At 54.4% G+C, this 13,814-nt stretch overlaps 1 protein-coding gene across 3 annotated transcripts in view; it reads left to right on the plus strand.

Annotated features, from left to right (window-relative positions):
- MAEA (macrophage erythroblast attacher) overlaps positions 1-13,814 on the plus strand; it is a 48,504-nt gene that overhangs the window by 28,866 nt on the left and 5,824 nt on the right. The window contains exons 3-5 of one of the 3 annotated variants that reach the window (XM_008055057.2): positions 1,739-1,942; positions 6,553-6,675; positions 10,528-10,604. In XM_008055057.2, the coding sequence (XP_008053248.1) occupies positions 1,739-1,942; positions 6,553-6,675; positions 10,528-10,604 (404 nt within the window). The remainder of the gene's footprint in view (positions 1-1,738; positions 1,943-6,552; positions 6,676-10,527; positions 10,605-13,814) is intronic. The other 2 variants (XM_021710916.1, XM_021710917.1) reach the window with 2 other exon arrangements.

The raw sequence follows: 13,814 nt of genomic DNA on the forward strand, positions 1-13,814 counted from the left end.
TAGCTGGAATTACAGGCGTGCGCTACCACGCCCGGCTAATTTTTTGATTTATTGTAGAGATGAGGTCTCACCAACTTTCCCAGGCGGGTCTTGAACCTGCGGACTCAGGCAATCCACTCACCTCAGCCTCCCAAGGCGCGGGATTACAGGCTGAGCCACCGAGCCTGGCTGGGATAAGATGTTTTAAAGCATCTTACTTAAAGTATCAAAGAGCTCATGAGGCAGAAAGGAATGACTAGTCCAGAAATGGGGGGCAGAGGATCAGAGAGGTAACAAGACAAGGAACTGCTGCTGCCCAGGGAGTTCTGCCAAGCCATAGACATGGGGACCAGTGACCCAGGGCCATGGGAAGTGAGGACCTAATGGAGATAAGCTGGGACCCCACAGCTTTGACAAAGCTTTGCAGCCCAGGTTCAGAACATCTGGGTGAGCCAGGGACTCTCAGCCCTCACCTCAGGATAAGTGGTCCTGGCTCTTGGTGCCTTCGGGCTCCAGGCAGCATAAATGCAGGTTCTTCCATAGGGAGAATTCCTTTAGTATGAGTGTAAGATCATTCTTAGAAATAATCTTTCACAAGTGCAATATTTAGCACAAAAACAACCAGGTACATAAGACACCATGATTGATCAGAGAACCAACAGAAACAGCAGACAGAGACCTGCAGACTTTAGATATGGAAACTGTCATGTGCCATACTTTTGTGTGTTAAGAATTTAAAAGCAGCTTGACAATGTCTGCAAGGAGCAGAAAGTATAAAAAGTGATTAGGGTTTAAAAAGAATCAAATCTTTAAGAAATGAGAAATATAGCCGGGCTCGGTGGCTCAGCCTGTAATCCCGCGCCTTTGGGAGGCTGAGGTGAGTGGATTGCCTGAGCCCGCGGGTTCGAGACCCGCCTGGGCAGCGAGACCTCATTTTTACAATAAATCAAAAAATCAGCCGGGCGTGGTGGCGCATGCCTGTAATTCCGGTTACTTGGAAGGCTGAGGCGGAAGGATCGCCGGAGCCCACCAGCTCGAGGCCGCGGTGGCCGGAAGCGGCCCCTCCACTCCAGTTTGGGTGACAGAGTGAGACTTCCACTCAAAAAAAAAAAAAAAAAAAAAAAAAGTAAAAAAAAAAAGAAATGAGAAATATAACAGTCAAAATGAAAAACTCAGTGTTTTTTTTGTTTTTTGGGGGGGGTTATTGTTTTTTTTGAGTCGGAGTCTCATTTTGTCGCTCAGGTTAGTGTGCAGTGGCACGCTTCCAGTCACTGCAACATCAACCTGCTGGGCTCAGACGATCCTTTGACCTCAGCCTTCCAAGTCGCTGGAACCACAGGCATGCACCACCACACCCAGCTAATTTTTTAATTTGTTGTAGAGATGACCAACTCACCAAGTTGCCCAGGTTGGTCTTAAACTCGTGGGCTCAGGCAATCCTCTCTCGCCTCAGCCTCCTGAGGTGCTGGGATTACAGGCATGAGCCACCACACCCAGCGAGAGAAATATTTTTAAAAGAGGCCAGGCTCAGTGGTAGATTTAACATGCTCAGTTAGTAGTTTGTAGATCAAGCACAAAGTTGCCAAATTGACATGTGTAGAATGTTCCTTTTATTTCTGTCATGCCATCCGTGATGTTCCCAACTGTCCTTGCTTTTCCTCTTGTGAGCATTTAGATCATGGCAGCCAGGTTTCTCGGTGGGGCTGGGGCTGTGGTAGCATGTCCCCATCCTGAGTGGGTCTTTGTTGTGTTGGCACAGGCAGTGGAGTCCATCCAGGCTGAAGACGAGAGTGCCAAGCTGTGCAAACGCAGGATCGAGCACCTCAAGGAGCACAGCAGCGACCAGCCCGCAGCGGCTAGCATGTGGAAGAGGAAGCGCATGGACCGCATGATGGTGGAGCACCTGCTGCGCTGCGGCTACTACAACACAGCAGTGAAGCTGGCACGGCAGAGCGGCATTGAGGTGGGCCGGCAGCCTCGCCAGATGCAAGTACCATGCCGGGGCCATCTCCAGTGTGTCCTGAAAACCTCTCGTGCTCTGCTGAGCCATTTTTTTGCCTGCCTGAGAGGCCCTGTGCCCCTTGTGTCCATGACCTGTGGGTGTTAGCTTTTTGAACTAAGGAAACATTAGGAAAAATATGGAAAGGGATTTTTCCGACCTGACACCTCCCTTTCCCCAGTTAACCGTGGAAGTTGTTCTCGTCACGCTGTGTTATTGTGGGCCTTGGCTTCACATCCAGCAGGGTGTCTTTCTGTGAGTCTCCTTGCAGTACCAGTGTCTAGCTGCAGAACCACACGGTGTCCTTGCCTCAGTGCACATCCCACTGGGAAGGACTTCAGGTGGTGTTGCCCCATGCCCTCGCCCGACCTTTGTAGACCATCTGCACCTTTGGGCTGCACTAGCTGTGGTCAGCCCCTCTGCTATCAGTTAGTTGCCCACCTCTGGGGATCCGTAGCTCCTCTGACCATGTGCTGTGGCCTCTCCCCACCTCCAGCCATGTAGCTGACACCCAGAAACCTGCCTCCCTCCACTGCTCCTCCCTCACCTTTTTGGCTGGCTTCTACCTGTCTAACCCAGTGATCCTCTCTCCTCACAGCTTACGTCATCCCCTACCCCCCTCGTGTGCATGGTTCTTGGCTGGGCTGTGATGGGTCTCAGTCCTGGCAACTATACCCCAGAGCAAGACTCCCACCTTCCGCCTCCTTGCCTCGGATGTGGCCTCACTTTGTGCAGGCCTGAGTCCTTGGGTCCCTTGGTGCCATGTTCATGCCCCCACATAGGTGTCTGTGGGCCCTGCCCATGTGCCCTGGCTATGTTCTCTGGATCCCAGCCCTGGCCGTGCAGGAGCTTCCTGCTGAGCTTTTGGGCCCCCACCAACTCCTACCGCATTTACTCTCTGTCAGACTTGCCCCTAAGAAAGGTGAACTTCGGGGCCTGGCTCACCTGCTCTGGCCCATGGCATTTATCCCATGCTTGCTTCAGGCCAAATGCTGGCTCCCAGGGCAGCCTTGCCGGGTAGAACAGGGCCCTCCCTCCTCAGCCCTCCTGGCTGGCTTCTGTGAACATTTCTACCTCTGTCTGCATATCGCCTGTCTCACCTGCCAGGAGGAAGGACAGTGTGTGGTTCTTTTGTGTTTGGGGACACTAAGTACACTGGGCCCACTGAGTGGGATGCGCCCAGCTCTGCATGGTGTTGGCTTTGTTCCTGTGGCTCCCCATCCATCAGCCAGTTGACGTGTCAGAATGAAATACCCACAGTCCTCAGCAAGGGACCAGGCCTAGTGTCCTGAACTGTCTGTAACCTTGGCTAATCCTAGGCATTTCCAGGTCTTCACTTGCAGTCCCTCTACTGTGGCTTCTCCCCTACATGCTCATCCATTGGCCTGGGCTGTCTGTGCTGGCTCTGCTGTGCTACATGCCCCTGAGTTGGACAGCCAGGCCACCACATGTCAACCCTGGTGCTCACTGGGCCCTCACGCTGGTGCCACCTGCTTGCTTTCGCAGCTCAGCATGCTAGCGTCCCCCTGATCAACAGGCCCTCCTCTCTTTAGTGTGCCTGGCACACTGTCCTGTCTGCCAGGGATACCCCTCATGTGTCCCAGATATTCATTCTCCTTCCCTTCTGAGTGTAGTACTTCTCTGGGTGTGCAACCTGTGGGGTATGGCCAAGCAGGCCTATGAAGTGTGAGCTGCCACACCCTGGCCCCAGGGAGCATGTGCTGTGGGGCAAAGGCAAGCGGCAAAACATGGGATCACGTGATAGACACGGACCATGTGTTTTACAGAGATGCACAGATTGGGGAGCAAAGGGAGGCTGACTTTAGGAAGGTCATCTGGGGTAGGCCTTTGTGGGGCAAGATAAACAAGACTTGAGATGATGAGGGTGGAGTCCTGAGGCCCAGAAAGGACCTGGGGCCATCAAGTTGGGAGAGGGGCCAGCGTGTGTGGAGCCCATGGCTTGTGAGTCCTGGAGGTTCCCTCTGTCAAGGTGGGCCAGGGGTGCTGAGCCCAGGATCCTCTTTTAAAGGCCCCTGTGGGTGCCCTGTGAGGCCAAATCACAAGGAACAAGGGACTCCAGAGGCCCTGAGGCTGTGACTGGGGTCACTGCACTGGACAGACTATGGACATCCTATACCCACATGGGGACCTTGGGTTCACCTGTGCACAAATTGGAACTCTAGCAAACAAAGGAGGAGAACTATTGCTCTGGGGTGGGGCAAGGTCTCAGGACAGGACGTGCTGTCACCCAGGAGAGGTCACCATGAGGAGAGCCCCAGGCCAGCTCAAACACAGCACTGACAGTTCTGGAAGAAAAGTGTCCGCTGTGTGGCCATTGTGTGTCCTGACTGCACTGCCTTAGAAGTCAGTGTGAGACAGAAGCCTGATTTCTCCTGAGGGACTCTCAGTTTATGCTGTACAAGCTGCCTCACCTCCAGCTCATGTCACCTCACTGGACTCACACAACCAGGGAGCCATGAACATTAGAGAACCAAGAGGGAAAGATCAGCAAGATTTGGGAACTGAGGCTGCGCACACAGAGGACAGGTGACTGGAATGTGATACATGGGCGAGAGATAGACTGGAAGCTGCTCCTTGGAATTTAGAGCAAAATTGAAAAACAAAGGTGGAAAATAGGGGAGAGAAGAAGACTAGGGCTTTGTGGGAAGACCTGACATTTGCCTGCTCAGAAGTTTCCAGAAAAAAAATCATCCAAGAAATGGCATGAAAAAACAACACACCTGTGAAGCAGTGTAGTTCCTTATCCCTGCTTAATCAGTGGGAAAACTGAGGCATGGGGTATGGTGTGTATGTAGCCATGGTAACAGTAGTCATACAATGGCACGTATCTGTCAAAACCCAAGAGGGTGCAGTGAGGGGAGAGAACGGCACACAGAGGCCCAGGAAGAGGAAGTTACCCAGAAGGGGTGGGACAGGGCATGACTGGTTGGCCAGCTCCTAAGCTTGGGCACTTGCTCAGGACCACAAGCTGCTGGGCGCCTATCAGGACCCAGCCCAGCCTTACCGACTGTAGCCACCCTGGGTCTGTCTGCATGAGGTGGAGTGGGTCTCTGGCCTTGCCACCCCTAGCCCCGCTGAGCCCAGAGGTCAGGATGTGGGACTGTGGGGACCGAGTGGTGACCTGTGTGACCTCAACCTGGGCACTTGGGTCTTGGGCCATGTGAAAGCGGAGGCGCTGCTCTGAGTCCCACTGTCCACTGAGGCCTGAGGATGGTCTGGAACCTCCCCTCTGCCCACACTGGTGTCCCCAGAGGACCTGAGGATGGTGGGATACGCAGCTCCTGTGTGGGCTGCCTAAGCGCTTGCTGTCAGCCCTGCGGTGACTGGTGAGGACCAGGGGGGATCAGGTTGTGCTCTCCTGCCCTTGCTTGGTGACTGCTTGGTCCCATAGCTAGACATAGTACTAACCTGTGCTCGGCCACATTGGGTCAGTGTCAAGCCTGTGTCTGCTTCGTTATTTATTTATTTTTATTAGTTATTTTTTATTTTTCTGAGTTGGAGTCTCACTCTGTCGCCCAGACCAGAGTGCAGTGGCCGCTCCTGGCCACCGCAGCCTCGACCTGCTGGGCTCCGGCAATCCTTCTGCCTCAGCCTTCCAAGTAGCTGGAACTACAGGCACGTGCTACCATGCCGGCTAATTTTTTTTATTTATTGTAGAGATGAGGTCTCGCCAAGTTGCCCAGGCGGGTCTCGAACCCGCGGGCTTAGGCAATCCACTCACTTCAGCCTCCCAAGGCGCAGGGTTACAGGCTGAGCCACCAGGCCCAGCTATTTTTGTTTTTTATTTTGAGTTGGAGTCTCCGTCGCCCAAACTGGAGTGCAGTGGTACACTCCAGGCCACCGCAGCCTCAACCTGCTGGGCTCCAGCGATCCTTCTGCCTCAGCCTTCCAAGTAGCTGGAACTGCAACCGCGCGCTACCATGCTCAACTAGTTTTTGATTTATTGTAGAGACGAGGTCTCGCCAAATTGCCCGGGTGGGTCTTGAACCCGCAGGCTCAGGCAATCCACTCGCCTCGGTCTCCCAAAGTGCTGGGATTACAGGCTGAACCACCGAGCCCAGCCCATTATTTTTGTTTGTTTGTTTTTGTATAAATCATTGGTTTGACCTGCCTGGATATTAGCCATGATGCGCTTAGTGTGTGTCATTCCCTTACTTTTTACTTTGAGATGAGAGGACTGCCAGGAAGTGACCAGACAGTGTGCTGGGGGGCTGCAGGAAGCGGGAGACGGGTCATCTGCACATGTTCCTGGTGTGCCTGTGTTTACATTCCCTCCTGGCTTGTCTGCATGGGAATGGGCAAGACTGGAGTCTGCTGCTCAGGCCTACCTGGCCCCCTGACCAGCTGTGACTGCTGTCCACATACTTGTCCTTCCAAGCCTCCCAGTCCTTGGGAGTCTTTTTTTTTTCCATCTTGGCAGCTCCTCAACCTGGAGCCAGCCACAGGCATGGCCTGTGGGTATGAACTGGAGATGGCCTCTAGTGAAGGCAGTGGTTCCTGCCTCAGAGGTCCTGAGCCAGGCATTCTGATGGGAATCCTCTCCTTCCTCCAAGGACCTTGTGAACATCGAAATGTTCCTGACGGCCAAGGAGGTGGAGGAATCCCTGGAGAGGCGTGAGACGGCTACCTGCCTGGCTTGGTGCCACGACAACAAGTCCCGGCTCCGGAAGATGAAGGTGTGTGGGGCTCCCGGCAAGGTGGGACAGAGGTGGGGTGGGGCTGAGGCTTAGCCGCCTGCCTTGGAACCAGCATCCCTTGCCTGTTAGTCTGCAGTTTGGTCTTACTTCATGGGGGAGGGGTGGAGGAGGGCTTGGGGTGTGTTTGTGGTGGTATTCCACTTTTAGGTTACAACTCTGAGAAGTGCACCTCCTTTTGCATTAGGGTTTGGACAGACATTCTGGTGTGAGGCTCAGAAGGGGTGGGGTGGGGTGGGGTGGAGAGGCCAGCTGTGTACACAGCCCATGTTGAGGGCTCTTGCACTTGGAGCTGGGGATAGTGGGTCCCGCCTCACATGGTCCACTTTGTGGGCTCCCTGCTCTCGGTCACAAGACTCAAAAATGCTGGCTGGGAAGTCCTTGTCTACTCATGAGGCTGCAGAACTCTGAGCTGTTATATTCTTACTTTGCTGGAGACCACAAAAGGCTTAGAAAATAGACTCTGAACGTAAACTACAGAGTCTACACGTGCTTGCTAAAGATGCTGTCACTCTAGGGCTTGCAGAAATGTGTTAATGTCTATTAACCAACCTGCCTCCGTTGGAAAAACTGTTTGTTTTCTGTTTTCTAAACTGAGCGCTGCTTTAACCCCACCATGGTTGAGCTTGTCGGGGCGCGCGCAGTTACCAGCCGAGAGTGACACACTCTGCCACTCAGGGCCGCCAAAACGAGCACGAGGCGAAGACGGGACGAAAAAGTAGAGCGGCCAGTGGCTCCCCTAAAGAGAGTGAGGATCTTGGTATGGAAACCATAAAAGGAAAGCCAGAATTGGTATGTAACCCTTGGCACCTCCCCGCACAGTGCCAGCCCTCCACTCCCTCCCAGAGAGCCGGGGTGCGCCTCGCAGGGGACTCTGCCGGCCCACTTATGTTACATCACAGGGGAGAAAGGATCTCGTCTCCATGAGCTGTTTCTGCAAGCCCTAACTACCTGGCAGATAGGAGGGTGTCACAGGGCTTGCCGCAGGTGCACCACACGGGCTGTGGGCCAAGACTGCCGTGGGGACAGGAGGGGTCAGAGACTTGGATGTGAGCCGCCCTGGGCAGATGTGTGGCTGATGAGTGTTGCCTCAATGTGGGAAGATGTCCGCAGTGAAGGGAGCGGAAGACCCATTTGGGGTGCTGTCCAAAGATGTGTCTTGAATACCCCTAATGACATGATAACACGACCATTATGAGGTGTCCGCCAAGCGGAGCAGAGTACACAGTACACAGATGTCTGTGTGTGTGTGTGTGTGTGTGTGTGTGTGTGTGTGTGTGTGTGTGTGTGTGTGCGTGTGCGTGCACGTGCTCCCATGTGGGTACACCAGGAAGCGGGTGGGGAGCTTTTAGATCAGGGTCGTCAGAATCTAGATGGGAAAAGAAACTTTTGAGACCCCAGTCCTGCTTAGTTGGACAATACATTTTAAAATGATGGGGTGCCATGTTGACGTCTGCTGAAGCAACTCAGGTCTCTGGACCATGAAGGGCAGCTGAAGCAGTGATGCCCGTCTGTGGAGAAGCGGAGAAGTCCCATGGAGCCGTTGCCATGAGGTTCCCATTTTACAGAGTGCACAGCCTAGTCAGCGTTCCTTGCTTGACAAGATTGTTTAGACTGCTGGTGTTAAGATTTGAGTCTGAATGCCTAGTTTGCACTGCATATACACACTTTCCTATTCGTGGACCATTGGAAAGTTAACCTACTAGAGCAGCTAAGAGTCATCTTAAACAGGCAAGTCTGAAAATGTCCATTTTCTAAAGCAGTAACTTGGACCACTCAAAATATTGCTCTTCTAGAATGTCCACATGGTTGCTTCTTCCTGCTTTGAAACAGCCCGCTGGCCCCCAGCAACTGTAGAAGCCGAGGTCATTGGGTATCCCCAGGCGGCAGGCAGGGCCTGAGGAAGATGAGGGCCTGCTGTGGGCAGCCTTGGCTTCTTCCCACTGGCCTTGACTTCCCACTGGACGACTTTCTCTATTCCTGCCCATTTGACTTTGAAGGGAGTGGAGTGCTGGCCAGTGTGTCGGCTCAGCAGTGAGGCCAGGCCTCAGGTGGAGCTGGGCCGGGCCCCTCCCAGGAACCATGGGGTACACCTTGTACCTCTTCAGTGGTTGGCACCAAACCTGGCACTCAGCACACAGTGCCTACACCACTGTTGGGGTCAGAGACAGACTCCTGCTGCCTTGGCTTGGAACAAGTCTGCAAGGTCTGCATCTAGCCTGTTTACTCATTGCCTGAGGGCATGGGCAGGGGACAGGGACACCCCCATGCATCTTTCCCTTGCTCTGAGCACCTGTTGCGTGGCTGTGGCTCTGATCCTACCTGGAAGGTAAGTGGCTCTCGGGTTCCCTGGTTGTCCCTGGGGGTCTGGGCAGCCCAGTCCAGGCTCACTAGAGCTGCTGCCACAGGTTGCTCCAGGTGTTGCCCACCATGTGTCAGGGGAGCAGGGCTGGCAGGCGGGGTAGACTGGGCAGGCTGGAGTTCCTCAGCGTACTGGTGTGCACTTGTGGAGGCTAAGTGGGCAAGGAGTGGTGTTGGTCAGCTGCGAGTGTAGTGGTAGGCATTCAGGGTTAGTCACTTACTCTCTGGAGGTCTGCTGTGGAGCTCAGAATGGCAGGTTAGTGCTGAGCTCTGTCACTTGATCTTTTCTGTTCACTCTATGTAGTGTTTCTGGTGGGAAGTGCTAAGTAGGCTCTGAAACCATGTGGATGGTCTTAAGGTTTAATGATCACTTGTAAAATCCAGCTTCTCATCTTAGGTGACAAAAGAGAATTTTGCTGCTTTTTCCCACCCCCAGCCACAAAAGTTTCAACTCAAATGGATGGATGGAGCTGAGATTTCAGTTAGTGTTTAGACTTCTGGGACATTCCCTCAGAATCACACATGGAGCTCCTAGGCAGACGCACTCTGGGACTGGGCCCTTGCCAGAACTGTCCCCTGAGCCCCCGCCTCGGGTGTGGTGCCCTTCTTTCACCAGCCCCGACCCAGAACTCTCTCCCTCCTGCACCCATCCTGGGACTGTCCTCCCTTCATGGAACTTGGGTTTGACATCCTGCAGGCCAGTGCCTCTCACTCCACTCACTTCCCACCTGGGGCCTTGGTGCTGGCCCTGGCTTCCCCCTGGAGCATTCTGCCTGGGCATCTGTACAGCGTCCCTACCCGTGATCTTTGCCTGAGTACTCTTGCTCAGCGAGGCCTGAGGGCTGTCTGCTCCGCACTTGTTCCTCTGCTTCATGCTCCCCTGTGAAGTGCTACCCAGTGTCCGTACAGTTGGTCCCTGCCTCCCAGAATATCCTATGGGCATGGGATGGTGTCCAGTCCACAGTCAGCCGACAGGGGTTATGTAAGAGGAAACACCTAGAGAGCCCAGGAAGCACCTTTATCCTGTAGATGAGTTGGCCCCTTTCCTTCTGGCACACACAGACTTGGGAGCAGGTGATGCCTGGCTGGCAACCTCTTGGTGGCTCCTGCCTCCTGCTCATCTTGTGATGCCTTCTCATGTGGCCCCTGAGGCTTCCCAGCATCTGTGCCTACTACTGTCTGTCCCCTAGGCCCTCATCCTGGGTGCATCCCAAGTATATGAACCCTTAGGTTGGAACGCTGGGCCCCCACACTGCCCGGGCTGCTTGATGAGGGAATGGGCACACATTCTTGTAAAACCGAGTTGGTCCAACTAGAAAGTCTGGCTGCAGGTGAACATAGCTGTTTGGGGCGCCCTGCCTTCCTGGGGCTCAGGGCTTGCTATTGGGGTCTGCCAGTGGATGTCAGGTGTGGGTGCCAGTGCCCGGGCCTGCGGTGATTCTCGTCTAAGCCTTGTCTTGTCTTTCCCTTCAGAGCTGCTTGGAGTTCAGCCTAAGGATCCAGGAGTTTATTGAGCTCATCCGGCAGAATAAGAGACTAGACGCTGTGAGGTAGGACATTGCAGTGTGTGTACTTTCTCCCAGAAGGGCAGTATGCCTAGCTTCCTACTTGCCCGTCCCAGATGGTCTGGGTTCTGGGTGTCCTGGGATCTCAGCCTGACTGTCCCCTGTCCGATTTGGGCAGCTGCTTCCCTCCTTGTTTCTGAGCAGGGGTGCGGCCTCAGGCAGGTGTCCGAAACTCCATGGCTGCCAGGGATCCAGCTTTGGTGTCACAATCAGCCATATAAGACACATGGACACAGGCTTCAGATCCCTTTCACTTGGGAAAATGCCATCAGCTCCCATAGCTTCAGAGCATCCTTGATGTGCTTGATTCCTGGTCAGGTTCAAGTATCCCTAGTTTGGGGAGTTCCTATCCTGGTCATTCAGGAGAATGTGGTTGGCACACAGCATAGGTATGTCTGGGTTTCCTGTACCTGTCTCTGACCGAAGGGTAGCACTGGACTTGTGGCAGTGTGTAGAGAGCTGGGGCTAGCTGCACTGGTTGTAGCCCAGTGGGACCCTGACAGGCATAAGGGTTGGGGTGCCATTGTCACTCCTGCTCAGCCTCGTTGAGGCACATGGTGTGCACAAAACAGGAGAGGCTGTATTCTGACTTCTCACTTGTTTCCCATCCGAACAGCATTGGGCAACTTTGGGCAGTGGCATTGTGAAGCTCGCTGGCCTGCCTGGTAGTGTTTGTCAGTTTGCATTCTCATCTGGGGGCAGGGATCGGGGTGTGGCAGCCTCTTGAGTGTCGGGTCTTCTCACTCACCTTTTTGGAGGTTCCTGCTCAGCAGACTATACCCCATAAACAGGGTGGCTGTGGTGGGCAGTGACATGCCAAGTCGCTGCTTGGGCTACGCATCTAAACCCTTGAGGTGAGCTGCTGGTGGCTCCAGCAGGAATGTGCTTGTCAGACCTGGTCTGTGATTGCTAAAACCCGACCAGACCCCATGTCCACCTGAAGCAGGCTGGGCGGATAACAAAGTTTTCCCTGGGCCACCACACAAAGAAGCAGGCATACTGGAGGTGGGCCGCTGGGCACCAGGGAGGTTCCGAGCACAGCCCTCCCAGGGCCTGAAAGACTGGAGTCCTGCGCCGAGTCCTGATGCTTATGCTGGATGTGCAGTCAGCGGGGTGGGCCTCGTCTGTACACATCTGCCAGGGAGCTAGGCCCACCAGAGGGGACTGCTTCAGCCTGTAGCTCAAGGACAAAATGAGGGCTCCTGACCTGACACGATGGAGAGTAGCGCTGGGGGTCCTGGGACTGTGGCCAGGGGCAGTTTGTCTGGAGAAGGGACTTTTGTCCTGGCCTTAGCTCTTCCCTCCAGAGTGAGCCACAGTCTCTGTGGAGGCCTTGGCCACCAAGTTGGACCAGGAGTCTGAGAACAAAATCGCTAATGATCCAGAATCCCTCTCTGTGGCTGCTCCTGTCATATGTCATTCTTCATCTTCATCAGGGAACAGCCTGCCCCAGCCTCAGGGCTGTGTGAGACTTACTCCTCCTGGAGGTCATGTCTGTCCTGGAGACCTTAGGGACTGGGCAGGCAGCAGGGTTGGGGGCTTGCAGTGCCCCTGTCTTGTGGTGATTGGAACTGAGACAGAGGTGTGCCCTTTGTGGCCTCATATATTGTGGGAGAGCAGTTGGGTCCCACTCCCAGGTGGACATAGTGTGGGTGGGACAGCCTCCAGGGCAGTGTGTGTTTTCTCTCCCATGTGCTGCCAGGATGCCTTAGCCCCCATCCTGGGCAGTGTAGCAGGTGTCACCCCTAGTGCATATGTGATGGCTATGTGTGAGCTTTGTCCTCTCCTTGGACTGGGGGCTAGTGCTGCCAGGACTGGGTCGGTGAGGCCTGTCTTTGGCCCCACCTGGCCCTCAGGTGCTATGCCCTGCTCCTTTGGGACTGCATGGTGAGGGGCAGGTGGCTCACATGGTGGACTGGGAGTATCCTCCGTCGATTCCTGGGACAGTTGGAATGGACAGGAGAAGGTGAAGCAAGATTTCATCTTGTGGGATAAAGACTTTTATTGACATTCAAAACAGTATGTCAAAAGCACATAGAAGCATTACGTGGCTTTTACGTTTTCATTTTCTTACCAGGAGTAGGTGTAAGAAAAATAATGAAGCTGTTTCTAGTTGATGAGAGGCAAACTTGAGTCACAGACAAATAAAACCTGGCCAGAGATTCTCTGCAAGGTCTCTGACCCAAATGTGCACGGTCTTGTGGGCTTCCTGGAGGAGGTTGGGGCAGGGCGAAGTTTGGAGCTTTGCCCTGGGACTGAGACGAGACCTTGGGGAGCAGGGTGTGGAGTGAGGCCTCGGGCTACAAGATGCAGCAGGAACCTCTATGGGCTGGAGGGCAGGCACCAGCCTGTTGTGCCAGCCAGGTATGCTAGCCACATGCCGGACAGGGCTGAGCCCGGAGGGAGAAGGGCCTCACCATCCACCCTGGCTTTGGGGAAGGTGCACAGGGGCCTGGGCTGGGGGTGGCAGGCGGGGCATTGGCAAGACTTGGGGTGGGGGTGAGGAGGCCCTGAGGGTGGTGCATGACATTGAGGAGGGCTCGGCTGGGGCCTTGTGCCTGGTGTGGAACAGCGTTGGCTAGATGCTTGTGCAGAGCACCAGCACCGGGTCTGGCCAGTCTTCAAGTGCTTCCATCTGTCCACCACTGAACTCCCAGTCCAGAGGCGCCCAGCCCAGCCTAGGGAGGCACAGCAGCCTAGCCTCTGGGCCCTTGGGGCAGACAAAGGTGTTGTCCTGCCATCTGTGGTGCTGGCATGCTGGGCCAGACCAGGACCTTGTGGTAAGGATCTGTGGCTCTGCCCTACCTTGACATTTGTGGGTTTGTATGAACTGCCAGTGATTTATTTTTACATTTTAAATGTTTAGTAAATGACTAAGCCCAGTGCCTAACCCCAGGTGGCTGGGATGTGGCATGCACTTCAGTGGCTTTTGTGCAGCATGGTAGTGCTGTCACATGCCCACACCTGCACCTCAGCCTGGCCAGGTATCTTTGAGGAATTCCGCCTTCTGGGTATTTTGGCTGTGTGTTTGTGTTTTTAAAGAAAAAATTCAAAGCTGGGCTCGGTGGCTCAGCCTGTAATCCCGTGCTTTGGGAGGCTGAGGTGAGTGGATTGCCTGAGCCCGTGGGTTCGAGACCAGCCTGGGCAACTTGGCGAGACCTCATCTCTACAATAAATCAAAAAATTAGCCAGGCA

The sequence above is a fragment of the Carlito syrichta genome, unplaced genomic scaffold (assembly GCF_000164805.1).
Source record: "Carlito syrichta isolate Samal-C Ts95f unplaced genomic scaffold, Tarsius_syrichta-2.0.1 Scaffold301644, whole genome shotgun sequence".
NCBI lineage: Eukaryota > Metazoa > Chordata > Mammalia > Primates > Tarsiidae > Carlito > Carlito syrichta.